Genomic DNA, 16,394 nt, shown 5'->3' on the forward strand with positions numbered 1-16,394 from the left:
GTTCGGTTCCCGGTACCGGAGAAAAACCAAAAAAAAAAAAAAAAAAAAAGTATGAGGAGTAGATTGTGCATTTCAGTCGCACATGTAGCTACTTCTGATCCAAGGACCGCATTTTAGTGGAAATAGAGATGTAGGCAGCTTCTTTTATTTTATCCTGAGCGCTATGGTGCTTTGTGCAGCTTGGAGTCTTAAAGTATTCCATCATGGAGTGAAGGCTCCAAGAGTATTTTTTACTGATTTTTCTTCTTCTTCTTCTTTTTAATAAAATGGCATAATTACCTATTTCTTTGTTCAATTCCTGTAAAGTATGCTTAATTGTATAGCTAACTACATTGTCACTGACAGGACTGATAGAAATAAACAGCAGTGCTTTAAAACGGAAGCACAGCTTCATCTTTTTTTTGAGGGGGGTTGTGTTTTTTGAGACAAGGTCTCGTTATACAGTTCAGGCTGACCTTGAGCTCACTTTGTAGCCCAAGCTGCTTTTGAACTTGCAAAAATCCTCCTGTCTCAGGCTCCCAAGTGCTGGGATTACAGGTGTGTACCACCATACCCAGCCACAGTTACATCTTTAAATTCTGAATTAGAATCCTGATCAGAGCAGATTCCAGGCAATGAACAAAGAATATTTATTTTTATTATTCCAGTGATCATAATGCTTACTTAAAATCAAATGGTCAAATATGTGGTAGATCCTAATAAACATACACATTCACAAATATATTTTTCCCTCATATAAAGATATATACCATAAATATTTTGATAGAGTCTAATGTTTCCTCAACTTAATTTGTGGTTGTGTGACATTTGGAACATTTCAAAACAACCCAGTCAATAAAGTGGCTTTTAGGTACATCCATTCTCCCACAAATGACTCAAATTTACCCTTCTTTATGGCAGAGGAGTACTCCAGTGTGTTTATGTATAACATTTTCTTTATCCATTCAGGTGGTGATAGATATATAGGCTGCTTCCAACATTTAGTTATTATAAACTGTGTTGCTTTAACATGGATGTGCATGTATCACTATAATTTGATATCTTCTTTATCTAGAAGGGAAATAGCTGGATTAAATAGAATTTCTTTTGTTTTGTTTTGTTTTTTGGTCTTTTTTGAGATAGGGTCTCCCTCTGCACTTCAGGCTGGCCTTGAGCTTACTTTGTAGGCCAGGCTGGTCTCGAACTCTCAATGATCCTCCTGCCTCTGTCCGAGTACTGGGATTACAGGCATGTGCCACCACGCCTGGCAGAATTTCTAATTTTAGTTTTTTGAGGAGTCTCTGTACTGATTTTCATAATGGTTGTCCTAGTTTACATTTCTACCAACAATGTAGAAGTGTTCTTGCTCCCCGACAGCCTTACCAGCATTTGTTATTGGTTGGTTTCTTGATGATAACCATTCTTTCTAAAATACAATGAAATCTCAATGTTTTTAAAATTTGCATTTATCTAATGGCCAGTGATGTTGGACATTATCCTAGTTACTTTTCTTGGTGCTAAAATGAAACACCTGACACCCAAAGTTACAGGAGGACTTTATTTAACTCATAGTTTGCAGAGGTTTCAGTCCGCAGTCATCTGGCTCCGAGTCAGATTGGCGTGCTAGAGGGGCTTTGCAAAGGAGAAAAAGTCGATGTCACAGCAGGGCAGGCAGAAGGCAGCAAAGCAAGCAACAGTGGTGGCGGCGGTGGTGGCAGCAGCAGCAGCAGCAACAACAACAACAGCTTCTTTCTGTTCCTTTATAATCCTTGCAGTTTATCCACCTTCTGGGCGGTGTCAGTCAGAACTATGCTAAACCAGTTAATGGACTAATCCACATCCTTAATCCCAGCATCATCCTTAATCTGCATTCATGCAGCCTAGATCCAGCCACTGCCCAAAAGCCTCACCTATGAGTGCGTGAGGCTTTAGCAAGACTTCCAGATACATCCAGAGACAGACATTTTTCATGTATTTATTGGATATTTGTACTTCTTTTTTTGAGAAGTCTCTGTTCATTTCTGTTGCCCATAATGTTGTGAGTGAAGTAAATCAGATACACAAGTGTAAATATTGCACAATTTCTCTTGTATGAAAACCCAAGGTATACATAAAGAGCAATATAAAAGATAGATAATGGGAAATAGAGACATAGGGATTTTTTTTTTTTCTAATGAAAAGGGTACCAAGAGATGGAGGAAAGGGCCACAGAGAGGAAGAGAAGGGAATGGAAAGGAACTGAGACATGTTATGTACACGGACCGACTCTCCATAAGGAACATAATCATTATGTATTGCAGACATAAACTAAGAAAAAATAAAAACTGAAAAAATACATCAGATAAGCCACCCTTCCTGGACTGCTTTTAACACTGTAGCATTATAAAATTTTCTTCTACTCTCCTCTGCAAAGACTTCCCGTTGAGATGTGGCATATCTGTGGCGTACGTCTGATGACCGCATGAAGTTTAGATACATCTTTTTTGCTTTTAAAATCCTTATTGCTATTGAAAAAGTGTTTGCTTTCACACAATGTCAGAAAATATACATACTAAGCCAGGTTGATTCACACAGAGTGAGACACCATGCAGGGCTTTAGGTTGCATGCCTGCACGTAGGAATTCATGAAGAAACTTGTGTTTCTATTGTTTCATGGTCTAGAGCACTGATGGCAAACCTTGTGGAGATGTGTCCAAATGCGATCCAAAAGCCACTTAGTTATCACCAGGTGCCAACAGTGCAATTAAACCTGATACTGAGGTTTAGTTTAGAAAAGAAAACAACTCCTACTTTAATATCTTTTGTCTTAAATGAAAAACAAATCCCGTGCACTCCTTAAGTTTGCAGGCACTGGAGGAAAGAGAAAACACAGGTGGCTTTATTTCTACATTCAGGGGCAGAGGAACTGTAGGAGGAATCAGTAGCAGTTCTGATGTTGGCCTGGTGACTCCAGGAGTGCGTACTGAACATCTGTAAGGTTATTTGAAATAATCAAAGTCCCTTTACATATTGGTTTTGGCTCCTTGTTTATATATAAAGTAGCTATGCTTTCTGAATCATGCTGTCTTGCTTTATTTATCTTTGCAGCCATTACAGTTAACACATCACAGGATAGTGGTGTGGATATTCCCATTATTCACATTCAGGCCCATGAAATCTCACCCTACATGATTTTTCTAAGTCATACTAATTTTGTTCTGAGGCCCCACTTTATAGACGGAGGGGAGGTCAGTAGTCTGCCCCTCTCCAAGGCCCTGCAGGGATTCCAGGCGTTTAGCGCTGCCTGTTAACCAGGAGTGAGGTTGGCTGTGAGCCAGTGTTGGCCACGATTTGAAACCAACCTTCTGCTGAGTGCTGTTTTCGTGCATGCCGGTCTTTCACTTTTGACCGACGATGCAGTGCCTCTCAAAGTAGTGTTCTCCTGCGTCTGCACATCACATTAGAGACCCCATGATCGTTCCCGAGTGGACAGTGCTCAGAGCTCAGTCTCCACGGCTACTCTGTGGGCACAGTGCCGGGCACACTGGACAAGAAGCAACTCATTAAAAGGCAGGATATTCAAACCCATAAGAGTTTTAGGAAAGGTTGTCCTGTTTTTTTACAGTCTTGTCTTTCTAAAGGAGCAATTTGAATCCCAACTCCAGGACTAACCAGTTTAATTCTCTTAAAAATACCTGGCTCTCAACACCGAATGTCAATAATTCCCTAGCAGGGGAAAATACTTCAGGGAAGCTCAGGGCAGAGATGGAGTGTGTTGGTGAAAGAGCCTGGTCTCCAGAGCCACATCACACTCTTGCCCTATTCCTTGGAAAAGTTGCTTATTCTTTCTCCATCTTTCTTTCCTCATCTTGGAGAAGTGAGAGTTCAGTAAAGCGATGTATTGAAGCACTTACACTCGTGGTGCATAGTAGGTGCTCAGTAAATATTATCTCTTATTGTTAAAAATTATACATATACTAAGAAAACATATTTATTATTTAAACATTATCACATGAAACAATAATATTATGATTAGTTTGTATGGTGGATAACTTTTTTTTTTTTTTTTTCAACTTGGAGGCTAGAAATTTCTATTCTGAATTTCCGTGTTGAGCAGATTTTTGAATCCTTCATTCTCAGCTTGAGAGAAAGAAATAGTGGCATGGTACTCTTATCTTCAACTTTTCCAAAAGCACTGGAGGGCTGGGGATATAGCTCAGTGGCACAGTGCCTGCCTAGCAAGCGTGAGGTCTTGAGTTCGATACCCAGTACCAAACATAAGTAAATAAATAAGTAAATAGAAGCCCTGGAGCATGGTTTCGCTCTTTTTTTTTGTGTGTGTGTGTTTGTTTTGTTTTTCTCCGGTACCAGGAACCGAACTCACGACCTTGCGCTTGCCAGGCAGGCGCTTTGCTGCTGAGCTAAATCCCCAGCCCCCATGGTTTCACTCTTGTGCATCCCTGGCAGCTGTCCAGACTTGTGTCTTGTGGGAGTGTAACCATGCACTTGCCCAGCTGAGTCCTGCGTCTTCCTTGCATTTGTTTAAAAATTAGTGTTGAGCCAGATGTGGTGGCGCACGCCTATCATCCCAGCACTCAGGAGGCTGAGGCAGGAGGATTGTTGCAAGTTCGAGGCCAGCCTGGGCTACAAAGTGAGCTCAAGGCCAGCCTGAACTGCATAGTAAGACCCTGTCTCAAAAAGACCAAAAAAGAAAACAATTAGTGTTTAAACGTGAGTCTGCCATAGTATTAAGATCATAGTGAAACTTGGAAAAAGAATAGAACAATTGAAAATGTGCAAATATTAGTTTCTTTTTGAACATTGTTTTCTTTACTGCCCTGATAGAGAAAAATTTGAAAAATAACTTTATATTTCATTTTTGTCGGTTATAAATGACTGTTATTTATATGCACAGCTACAGTTTTTTCTGATACAACATACAGAAAATCTTATAGTAGCTTTGCATTTATTAATCTTTTCCTAGATTAATTATAGTTTTTTTCAAATCTTATTTTATAATTGGCTTTATTGTCGGTCTAGAGCTACTTGCTACCTTAAAGTGTATGTTTTTCTACTTTAAACATTTCCTTAGTATCAGTCTTTAGGTTTTGACTGAAAATGATTTTTAGTCTACTCATGGTTTTGGAATGTTTTGGAGTATCCACCCAAGATTTAAAAGCCTCTAAATATAATGAAGTTATTTCCCAATGGACTTTTCATGGAAAATGATTTGAAGATGAGTAATGTGTTCCTTAATGCATGTCTATCTCATATCTCTTATCTTCTATTTTTTTATGTAATGATGAAATATAAGGTGTAAGGAAGCCACTACTATCTCTCATTCATCTAGAATGTCATGTAGTTTATAAAGTTGCCAAATGGTTTATAAATACATTTAGTTATTTTTCTTCTTTAACTTTCATTAGTATTTTTTGTCTGATTGTTTGTATGTATGTGTTCATGTATTTTGGGTTTTGTGAATCCAGTAAGTAATAGAATTTTATGCTATTTCAATAGCATCAGTTGATTTTTGAATGGATAGTCATCCCATTAATTAAATAGAATAAACAGAAATAGATTCTAGTAGTGTATTTGATAGCAGTGGTTCTGTGATGTGAGATAGTAGGATTCCATCCAAATGAGTATATTATTGATACTGAGTACATTACTGATCTATATTCTGTATTTTTTTTCAAGACCTGGTAATGATGAATCATACTCATTTAGGTATTTATCATATGTGTCTCATACATGAGCAAATTCATCTTAAATTACTTAACATATTTTTATTTATTTAATTTCACATATTCTATGAAGGAAAAGAAATGCTCAATTTTAATTATGTCTTTAAAGCTGAATTGAAGACAGCCTCCTTTCCATATAGTAAATAAATACTTTTTGCCAAAGTATACCATTTCTGTATAGAGAGGGTGTCATTAAAATCCAGTGGAATTCAACTAAAACTCAGGTGAAGTTTTTAAAATTTCAAGGGAACAGTATGTTACTAAAGTTTCTATGTGAAGAAGGATTCCTCTGCTGCTCTAAAAATTTAAAGATTTATGTGAAAATTTTTTCCTATGTTATTTTAACATCTCTTAAAATTTGAAGCTGTTTCATAAAAATAAAAATTATGTATAGTGCAATGACTGTATTAAACTTAGTTGGGGGAGTTTGAGGGTCTTTGAAAATTGTACTGGCTCAGTGGAAATATTTTTTAATTCTCCTTTTATATCAAAAAGTTTTTAATGGAATATTTTGGAAAATTACAGACATAGTTACTTTGAGTTGATGTTAAGGGCAATCTAGATGTCCAGATACAAAATGAAATAATAGCTTTGAGATTTTCACTTTGGAAAAGAAATGCTAAAGAAATATAACCTAGGGCACTTTGCTGCTCATTAATGTCTTCATAAATGCTCAATATCTACCATGTACTTAGCACTCATTCAGTCCCTTGAGAACCACAAGGGGAATAAAGGTACTATCCATGCTAGGTAACTTTATTTTGTAACAAAGAGGAAGAGTCGGTTTCCCAATGGTTAGAGCAAGGTGTTGAAGCTGTTAGGTTAGGTCCAAATATTCCTTCCACTATTCTTAGCCAGGAAAATTTGGGCAAGGCACTCAGCTACGCTGGGTCTCAGCTTCATCAACTTGTGATTGCGGGTAATATTTATGCCTTTCTCCTAGATTGTCTTGTAAGATTCAATGAAATTGTGACATAGTGTGGACAACATAATGGTTTGTTAAGTAAACAAAAATATTAAGCAGCCTTCTTAAGAGCTTACACTTCATTCACTTAAGTGGCACTACGAAATATGTGCTTTTTTAAAATTTAATTTTACATATAAAGATATTTAAAGGCATAAGTCCAGAACCCCACAGCCCCATGTTTTCAGACTAGAAATCACAGCTGCCTCACGGGAATACTTACTTGAGCAGCTTTTGCCTTTCAGTGGTTCATAGTTCAGGTGGGAAGATGAAATGGGTTTAAGTAATCCCTTGGGAAAATCTTGGCAATAAGCTTCAGAGAGGGTCCTACGGCTTGGATGAAGATTGAGATAAACTTTATAACCAAATGGATGTTTAACATGTGGAATAAAAGTGGGAGCATTTCAACCTGGAGAACAAATACTGTAAGAAAATATTTACATAGTATTCAATATATGTTATTTCAGGAATTTAGCTTGCTATATGGTTTGTGCTAGTGAAAAAACTGTCAAGAACAAAGGTTTGTGTTTTCTTTTAGTGCAGTGGTCCTAAACTCCTAAATGATTTTGCCTCTTGAAAGATTGTTTCTGTTGTTAAAAATTGGAGATTCTTAACGGCATTAGTAGAAAAAAGCAAAGGATTGCATTCCCTAGCCAAGATATTATAGAACCATAGTCTTTGGTTTAAGTGAAAAAAGTATTCTAACCTACAATGGAGTGAAATTCATATATAGCTAAGTAATAATTAAATTCAAAATATAAATAAATTAATATATTTCTTGATAGATACAGGTGGAGAGTTACTCTCTATTTCTAATATAGGTTTCACATCCTTAGGTTAAAAATATTTTCAACATTCTAAGCATAGGTACTGATGACAGAAAGATTTTGTTTCCTTCCTAAACAGTATCATAGAGATTTAAGTAAAGTGACAATGTAGGTAATAACAAAAATTTCAGTTTAACTTTTTCTTTTCCAGTGTGTACACTGGAAAAGAATTTTAGCAATTCCTAAGAATTGCTTTTCAATATCTACAGGCATAACAACTCCAATTTCGAGCTCTTTCTAGAGGGAGAGCGGGCTGCTAGCTATAAACAATTCTCTTGGCCTGCTGTTTGTTCATGAGAGTTGTGATTAGGGAGATAAGATGAGATTCAGTGATTTTTTTTCTTTCATTTAGTACTTAGAAAGAAAGGTTAAGTAAAAATACACTTGGAACAAAAGACTAACGCTGATTTACATTAAAACACAAAAGAAAGGTGTGGGGACAAAACAGCAGGACAACTGAGACGTAAACTCTAAAAGTAAAAAGTTAGAAGGGAAACTCAATACCAAAGGTCACCTCTTCTTCAGTATCACCCTGGGTTAGTCCACCATCTGTTCCTTCAGTAATATTTATTATATTTTTATAATGCTTCCAACAATTTCAGATCCTTGAATCACTAACGAGTGGGAAATATGTGCTCTCTGGCCTCGTGGAGTTCACAGTGTAACGGAGGCAAAACTGATGAGTTGTTGGTATAATTGCTAAATCGAAGACATTGGTTTCAGCAGGTCTGGGTGAAAATCCTGTTTCTTCTGGGGCTGGTCAGTGGTAGTGCACTTGCCTAGCCCTGCGCACACACACTGTGTGATTGATTTTATTTATGTAAAGATTAAAAAATGGGCAGAATTTGCTATGATGACAGCAGGCTGGGTAGTGAACACTCTGGTGGCAGAAGGAGGAAAGGGAGGGTCAGGAGTTCTGGGGAATGTTCTATCTCTCGGTTTGAGTGGTGGCGTCGGGGTGAGTTCAGTACAAAGCAATTTAATAACACACACACACCTGCTCACACACACCTACTCACATCCCTCCACACATATCCTGTTTCCCAGTGATCTTGTTCAACTCACTAAATATCTTTTCATCTCTCTGATGTGAGTAACAGTGTCTAATCAATAAGCAGGAGCTTTTCTTTTCTCCCTGGTACCTGGAACTGATCTTACGACCTTGTGCTTGCCAGGCAGGCACTGTGCCACTGAGCTAAACCCCCAGCCCCAATAAGTAGGAGCTTTAGGTGGATTTATTTTGATTTTATGCAAATGTGTATAGATGAAGTTTTGTATGGAGCATGATTTATAGTTGCTAGGTTTACCAGGAGACCAAACAGCTAGTTAGCTAGAGAAGTATAAAATAAATAAAGGAAGAGTGAAAAGAACATCTCAGTCACTTTGTCCCTTCACTGCGGAGTCATTGCACCCTTATCTTAGCTATTCATAGGCCAAAACAATGACTCCAGGAACATCTAGTTATCCGTGCCCCATGAAAGCAATGACATGCACAAGTGAAGGTCTGGCCTGTTCTGTTAGAGCGAAGGCCTCTGCCGTCGCCGTGTCTATGTGGAATGTTGACATGCGCAGATTTCAGAGTGCTTCTCAGCTTCAGTCCTGACCTGTGGAAGGGACCTTCCAGTAGTGACTGGAAGGATACCCGGCAGGGGCTGCCCTTCAACTTTTTCTCTCCATGTTTAGGCCTGACCTCCGCGGTAGCGCAGGTGAAAATGTGCTTCAGAACACGTGAAGTGATTTGTGACGGAAACAGCAAGCACCAAGGGGCTGTGCTAATTGGCCAGGGCAGGGGTGGGCCTATGTGGAACCGAGGCAGAGGTAATTTCAGTAGATTTAGAATTAGATCAGATTTAGAGGTAATTTCAGCCATGTGAGAGGGGCATGTTAGAAGTACCAAAGCTAAAACTTGGAGACAAATTGGGTGGAACAGCTGTGAGTAAAGAGAATGACCCTCTGGTCTCCAGCTGTGACAGATAGACCCAATGGTACCATTAAGTAAAACAGGGAAGTCTGGAAAAATAACAAGCTTCTACTTTTAGTGCTTTATATGACTTTATTTTGTTTGATTTTGCAGTTGAAGGAAAAAAGGATGGGAAGAAAATACATTCACTTTGTACATACCGAATCTGAGATATTTTCGAAAACTCTGAGCATTCAAGAGTAGATTTAACACTGAGAACAGAGGTGGGGCTCAAAGATGGAGATTAGGGAGGCGGTGATATTTATGGGCAAACCGGAGCCAAAGGAGGGTTAGAGAACATCCAGGGTTGATTCAGAATGATTTTAAAAGGTTGAAATTTTCAAAATGCATTACTCAGCAGTGCATGTGGAAGATTCCCCCGTACTGACATAAATAGAATAACATGTGAAGACATTATTACAGTCTTAAAATCACTCATGCCGTGTGTGCCCCTCCTGTCGCACAGCACCCTACAACCACGTAGTCTCATCGTCTCAGGCCCTGTCAAGCTGATTATTGCCAAGATTTGAATGGCAGCCAGGACACATTTTCTCATTTCCCCAAGGCTACAAGCAGAACGTGGCACAAACACAAGTACGAAGTATGAGCAAAGAGGCCAGACAAAGTGGTACACGCTGTATGATTGATTTTAGTTATGTGAAGATTAAAAAATGGGCAGAGTTTGCTATGATGAGAGCAGCTGGGTAGTGACCATTCTAGTGGCAGAAGGAGGAAAGGGAGTGTCAGGAGTTCTGGGGAATGTTCTGCCTCTTGATTTGACTGGTGATGTCAGGGGTGAGTTCAGTCCAAAGGAATTTAATAACCTGGACAATTGCAATCTGCCAGCTTTTGTACCTGTATTTTTTCCTTGAGATAAAATGTTTACATTAATAAAAGAATTGAATTGATTTCTTTTGAAATTTATACATTTATGATACATCCACCACTCTCCTAGGATTATGGCAGTAACTCAGCCAGGTTAGTACACGGGTAGTGGAAAGGTTAACAATCCCCACACAGGGCTGTAAATTCTCCATATGTAATTGCTGTTATCGCTAAAATAGATGTTTCAGTGGAAAAATTATATTTGAGAATATTATTCAGAGGCATCTCTTCAACAAATTGTTGTTTAATTTTTCTTCTTACTGTGGCATTTCTTTTTTGAGTGTAACGTGAGTATCTGTCCGTCCTCTTAAACAGATTGCCAGTAAATACACCCACTTGTACTTTATTCTTGGATTTGTCTTTTTGTGGCTACTTGAAAATGTATTCAATGGGTGGAGACAAACAAGTGATTAACTGGATTTTGCTAATCTGATCTACAGGCAAAATAACTCCTTGACAAAAGGCCAAGAAGCTTCTTACCTTCTTTATGTCAAGATGTTTCTGTAGTTTGTTCTAATATTATATCTTAAGCCTTGGCATTCAAAAGTGTGTGTCAAGTTGTTCAAAATGCAGACTTTTAAGCTCCTGTTGAAGAATCTGATTAAAGATGCAAGGGACCTACATTTTTCATTTTTATTTCTTTTTTGGAGGGTGGTGGTGGTCAAAGCCCAGGCCCTGAGCGTACTAGCCAGTCTAACACTGAGCCATAAGCCCCATTTCCAGTGTGGACTTTTTTGTTTTTTGTTTTTTTTTTTTTTTGGTTTTTCTCCGGTACCAGGAACCGAACTCACGACCTTGCACTTGCCAGGCAGGCGCTTTGCCGCTGAGCTAAATCCCCAGCCCTCCAGTGTGGACTTTAACAAGCACTGCTTTCGCCTGAGTGTTGGAAATCACAGTTTTAAACTCACAATCGGTAGACTAACTATAGGTATTCAGAATGGTGATATCTGAACATACATTTGAAAAGAGTGATTTTTTTAAGGAGCTTTTTGCAGGTTACCACAAGAATCACAGCAAGGGTTTAAGACATTACTGAATGAAGTGGAAATGAGAAAAGCAAATGAAGAATTTAAAGGAGTACCAGTTTAGAAGTTGTCACCCATTCCTATCTTGAAAAAACAAGAAATTACCAAGATAAAGCTAACATGACAAGTAGACCTGTTATTACTTTAGGCAGGCACTCCTTACACTCCTGAGGTTAATAATTCCTTTTCTGAGTAAGTTTTACAGTCACAGAATTCTGAAACCATTTCTGGTGCGTGTAGGTTCATGTCATCCTAATGGGAATAAAAAAATCTCTGTCCCACACCCCTGTCATTTTTGTTTGTCAGGTTTCAGATAAAAGCATGAGATGTCAGAGAGTTTCTGCCCACACAGTGTATTTTTACCACATATTAGTTGGAAATAAGGTGAGGCTGAGTCAGTGATTCAACACCCCATTTCACTATATGCATTTAGTCATGAAGTAAATATACAGAGGAAGCAAATATATGGGAGAAAAATTATTTTCCTACTATTTGCCTTTTTCCTTAATTTCTAGGAACTTCTCTAAAGCACTGAGCTCTTTGCTGTCCAGTGGCCTGAGTTCCCTTTTTAAAGCTTCCAGTTCAGTGTCTGCCATACTGATTATGATTGTAGAGTTTACCACAAAAATGAGCTCAGATCTGATTACCGTAATCTGTTTTTCAATTAACCTCTTACTAAATACTTCACTTCATTCTGTAGTGTTTACCACGGCTTCAGGTGTTTCTTAGCTTCCAACCATTAGCACTGATGCAGATTGGGATATCAGAACTTGCAGCTGTCCGTGGTTTCCACTGCCCATCACCCTCTGATATCTTAACTTTGAATCTCTTGCTAAAGGAGGGACAGCAGAAGTGGTATGGTCACTGTACAGAACATTTTAAAATGTTGACTCTATTTAGAAGTAAAAATAATTGCTTAGAATACAAAATGATGCTGGTAAATTATATTCTAATTTTTAAAAAGTCTATTAATATTTTGACAAGTGAATGTGGTGCATCTGTCTCTTTCTGAGGGCATGTGTCATTAGTCAGTTAGAACTTGTGAAAGTCCATGATCCCTTGAGAGTCTGTGATGGCTGAGCATTTGGTTTCATCACTGACTGACACATTCTATTTCAGTTTGCTTCTTCCTTTCCCTATCTGGTTCCATCTAAGGAACTTTACTTTCTGCTTCTACTATTTCTTTGGTCTAAGAATTCTCCCTTCTCATGAGAGATTAAGATGGAAATCAAGCCTCAAAGGGTATTTCTTCCACCTACAGTTTGGCCTAACCTGTGTAATGATCTAGGTGAGTGAGACACTAGTCACTGGTGTAGTGTATCTGCTTGTCTCCCATTTACCTTGCCCTTAAAATTAGTCTATTTGCATTTGACTCACTTTCATAATTCAAATCTGCGGCACAGAGTTTGGCACCTTATCAAAGTCAAATTGCTTCTTGATGGGGCATTCTTGGCATATAGTGGGCACTTAAGGATTTGTCGAAAAAAATGATGTGTGCCATCTGCATGACTCCTCTTCTCATATAGTTTTTTTTTAATCTAGATTTTTTTTTTGTCTTTTTGAGACAGGGTCTCGCTATGCAGTTCAGGCTGGCCTTGAGCTCACTTTGTAGCCCAGGCTGTCTCGAACTTCCAATGATCCTCCTGCCTCAGCCTCCCGAGTACTGGGATTACAGGCACGTGTCACCATGCCCAGCTGTCCTAGATTGGCTTTTACTTGTCTTTTTTTTTTTTTTTTTTTTGTAAGATTTTTGGGAAATTGGTAAACAATAGCATTGGGCCTAGGAGAAAAACACTGGCCCTAAAGAATGATTAAGGGCTCCATTTTTCAGTAACTTGAAGTGCCAATTGAATATTCATGAGATCACATATTTATTTTTACTCAAAAGAGGAAAATGAATTTTTCTTTATAATCTTCTGACACGTGTTATTCTAAACATGGAGTTTACTTCTAGTTGACAATCCTGGGCACTGGAAATTTGTCAAAAATGTGGTTCGGGAAAAGGAGCCATCACTCCTGTTTGTGGACATGGGAAAGTCACCGTGGAGCATGTTTCTCTTTCTGACCCTTTTCCCCTCACCATTGCTTCCTGATCAGCTTTTTGTTTCACAGCTTGTTTTTCATGGTGCTATTGAGATATAAGCATTGAGTTAGAACTTGCAATAACCGCTTATTTCTCTAAAATAGGATGCCAAATATATGGCCAGAAGCTGACCTACATCAGTGTCAGCTACACTACTTTTAAAAAAATGAAGATTTTTAATCTTACTACAGTGTGATGATCATGGTTCATGGGAGATGGTCGCCTGGGGCCTGCATTTGAACAAGAACTCCAGGCATCTGTGCTGCACCTTTACTTTAGAGAGTCCCTGCCTTTGACCAATGCTGCTTGAGCTCCAAACTGAAAAATTACATCAAAATGAATTCCAAATGCTGACATTTCATTTGTAGATCTTCCTATTTTTGGTAAAAAAAAAAAAAAGAAAAAAAAGCACAATTTTAAAAAATCTGATGATCAAATGAAAGAACTCTGAGCAGTATTTTAAAGTTAAGCAAAGGGCATTGAATAAATATTTGATGCTCTGGGGTATATATGGCTAAGGACAAAGTGTTTTTGGTTTTGTTTGTTGTTTTGTTTGTTTGTTTGTTTGTTTACTTTTTGTCTTTTTGAGACAGGGTCTTACTTTGCAGTTTAAGCTGCCCTTGAGCTCACTTTGTAGCCCAGGCTGATCTCACAACAATCCTCCTGTCTCAGCCTCCCGAGTGCTGGGATTACAGGCGTGCACCACCACACCCAGCCAAGGTATATTTTTAAAAGTTTGCCTTGAGGCTGGGGATTTAGCTCAGTGGCTTAGCGCCTGCCTGGCAAGTACAAGGTCCTGAGTTCCACTCCCGGTACCAGAAAAAAAAAAAAAAAAACCAAAAAAAAAAAAAGAAAAGAGAGATATAAAAGTTTGCCTTGAAAACCAACTACTAGTTCAGAAACTATTATTTTTCTTGTTTCCTTTGCTTCTCCCTCTCATTCTGCCTCTCCCCTCTTCCTCTCCTCCCTCTCCTTTCCCTCCTCTCCTCTCCTCTGTTCTGCTCACCTAGCCCCAGCCCTGGCCCACTCCCGACTTCTTTCAATCCTCTTCTCAAATCTTTGTGTCCAGCTTCTCCACTGCAGTCTATACCTGGTGATTTCATCCTTATTAGTTACATCTGTCAGCAGATGAATGGATAAGCTTAGTGCGCATTTAGACACAGTACAGTACTATGACACTGCCACGAAGAAAGATCCACAGGTGGCGATCGTAGGTAAAGAGATGCAACCTGAGAACATAACTTTAAATGAAATAAGTCAGACCACAAGCTCAAATGTGGTTTCTCTTATGTGAGAAACACAAATGAAGAACAAAATAGAAGAGCGATACGTAGGAAATAGGGAGAAATTCAAAACCATCCCTCTATTACAGATTCCGTTGTTTTAAAAATATTTCAACATAGATGTTACTTGGTTTCATTTATAGTACTAGTTAATCTTAGTGCACTGGAAAGAAAGACTTGTGTTATTACCTGTTTGTTTCTTTTTTTGTGATGATCTTTTTGGTTTATGTCTTTTACTCTGAGTAACCATTTGAAGAAGCAGAATTATTTTTACGTTTTGTTATTTCACTATGAAATTTTATTTTTTCACAAAATAGAAAAAATTTGAAAAGAGGTCATTAAGAGAATGCTGCAGTTCCACAGCCGGGTTCAAAAGGTTGCTCTTGTACTTATTTGCGGCGGGGCAGTGGAGAGATTGCATAATATCTCTTAGTTCCTGTTACTTCAACACTAAAATAAGGCACTAACTCTGCAGTGATGTGTGATTCAGTGAGCCTGATGTGTAAAGTGCTCACCACCACTTCTGTGGTCATCACGTAGTTAATGGTTTTGGGGGATTAATTATAATGGCCACACAGAGAAAGGTGTTTTAAAGAAAAAGTTCGAATCTTTATTTTAGCAGACCTAAATGCTATGGTAGGTGCTTTCTGTTGCTAGATTCTCCAAACAGAAAGGTAAGGTAAGATCCTTGCCCTCAAGGTGTTTGTAGGAAAAAGCAGATGTGTAATTGCATAGGAAACTAGAATGTGTGTGGTACTGGGAGATAGTACAGGATTCTGTGAAATCCTGAAGACAGAGTGAGCATTATTTGTACTGTTTGAGTCACTGTGTTGTTTCATATATAAAGGGAGGAAATTTCAATATTGTCTTTATTTGCAATTATGTCTTTCTGTTTTAAAAAGGAGCACATGTGCCTGAAGCTAGTGGGCTTCTGCGTGCAGTAGCAAAATCTTTCATTTTCTGTAGACACCTCTCTTCCATCTGATTGAATACCACTATGATAAATACAAGTTGACTTCACACAACCACACTGCCAACCCTGTGAATACTCACCCGTGTTCTTTTCCCAATAACTTTCATATTTTGATTGGTAAACAGAGTAACTAACATGATTTTTCTAGTGTAGACAGATACGATCTTGAAACTAATCTTGTCACCATCAGAGTCCTGTTGTGTAAGTCTTTCTGTAGTTAGCTGTAGTTAGCAAGATCATTATCACTGTGTAGCAGCCGGACCAAGATGCTGGCTTCCATGAAAACGTCCTCTGTGTGGATGGAGGAATTCTGCATGATTCACTTAACAAAAGGTTACTCTCTCAGGCCTATTGTGAAGTGAGGGAATATGATAGGTAGTAGGTATACACCTTGTGATGTTCCTCTATTATGCATTATCGTATTTCTGATTACATGAGTGTAGATTCATTGAAGCCAACCTGACAGCGTCCATTAGGAAACCGAGCTAGGCACTGTGGATGACATTTTTGCCTCCTAATTTTGTTTCCTGCCTGTAGTTGACACCCCAGATCCCTACGTGGAACTTTTCATCTCTACAACCCCTGACAGCAGGAAGAGAACACGGCACTTCAACAATGAGATCAACCCTGTGTGGAATGAGACCTTTGAATTTATTTTAGATCCTAATCAGGAAAATATTTTGGAGGTGAGT

At 38.5% G+C, this 16,394-nt stretch overlaps 1 protein-coding gene across 2 annotated transcripts in view; it reads left to right on the forward strand.

Moving 5' to 3' along the window:
* The window catches only part of Pla2g4a (phospholipase A2, group IVA (cytosolic, calcium-dependent)), a 134,719-nt gene that overhangs the window by 50,734 nt on the left and 67,591 nt on the right, over nucleotides 1–16,394 (forward strand). For both annotated transcript variants that reach the window (XM_013521775.1, XM_005375092.2), the window contains exon 4: nucleotides 16,240–16,388. In XM_013521775.1, coding sequence (XP_013377229.1) covers nucleotides 16,240–16,388 — 149 coding nt within the window. The remainder of the gene's footprint in view (nucleotides 1–16,239; nucleotides 16,389–16,394) is intronic.

The sequence above is a fragment of the Chinchilla lanigera genome, unplaced genomic scaffold, assembly GCF_000276665.1.
Source record: "Chinchilla lanigera isolate Chin_1 unplaced genomic scaffold, ChiLan1.0 scaffold00005, whole genome shotgun sequence".
In the NCBI taxonomy this organism is placed as follows: Eukaryota; Metazoa; Chordata; class Mammalia; order Rodentia; family Chinchillidae; genus Chinchilla; species Chinchilla lanigera.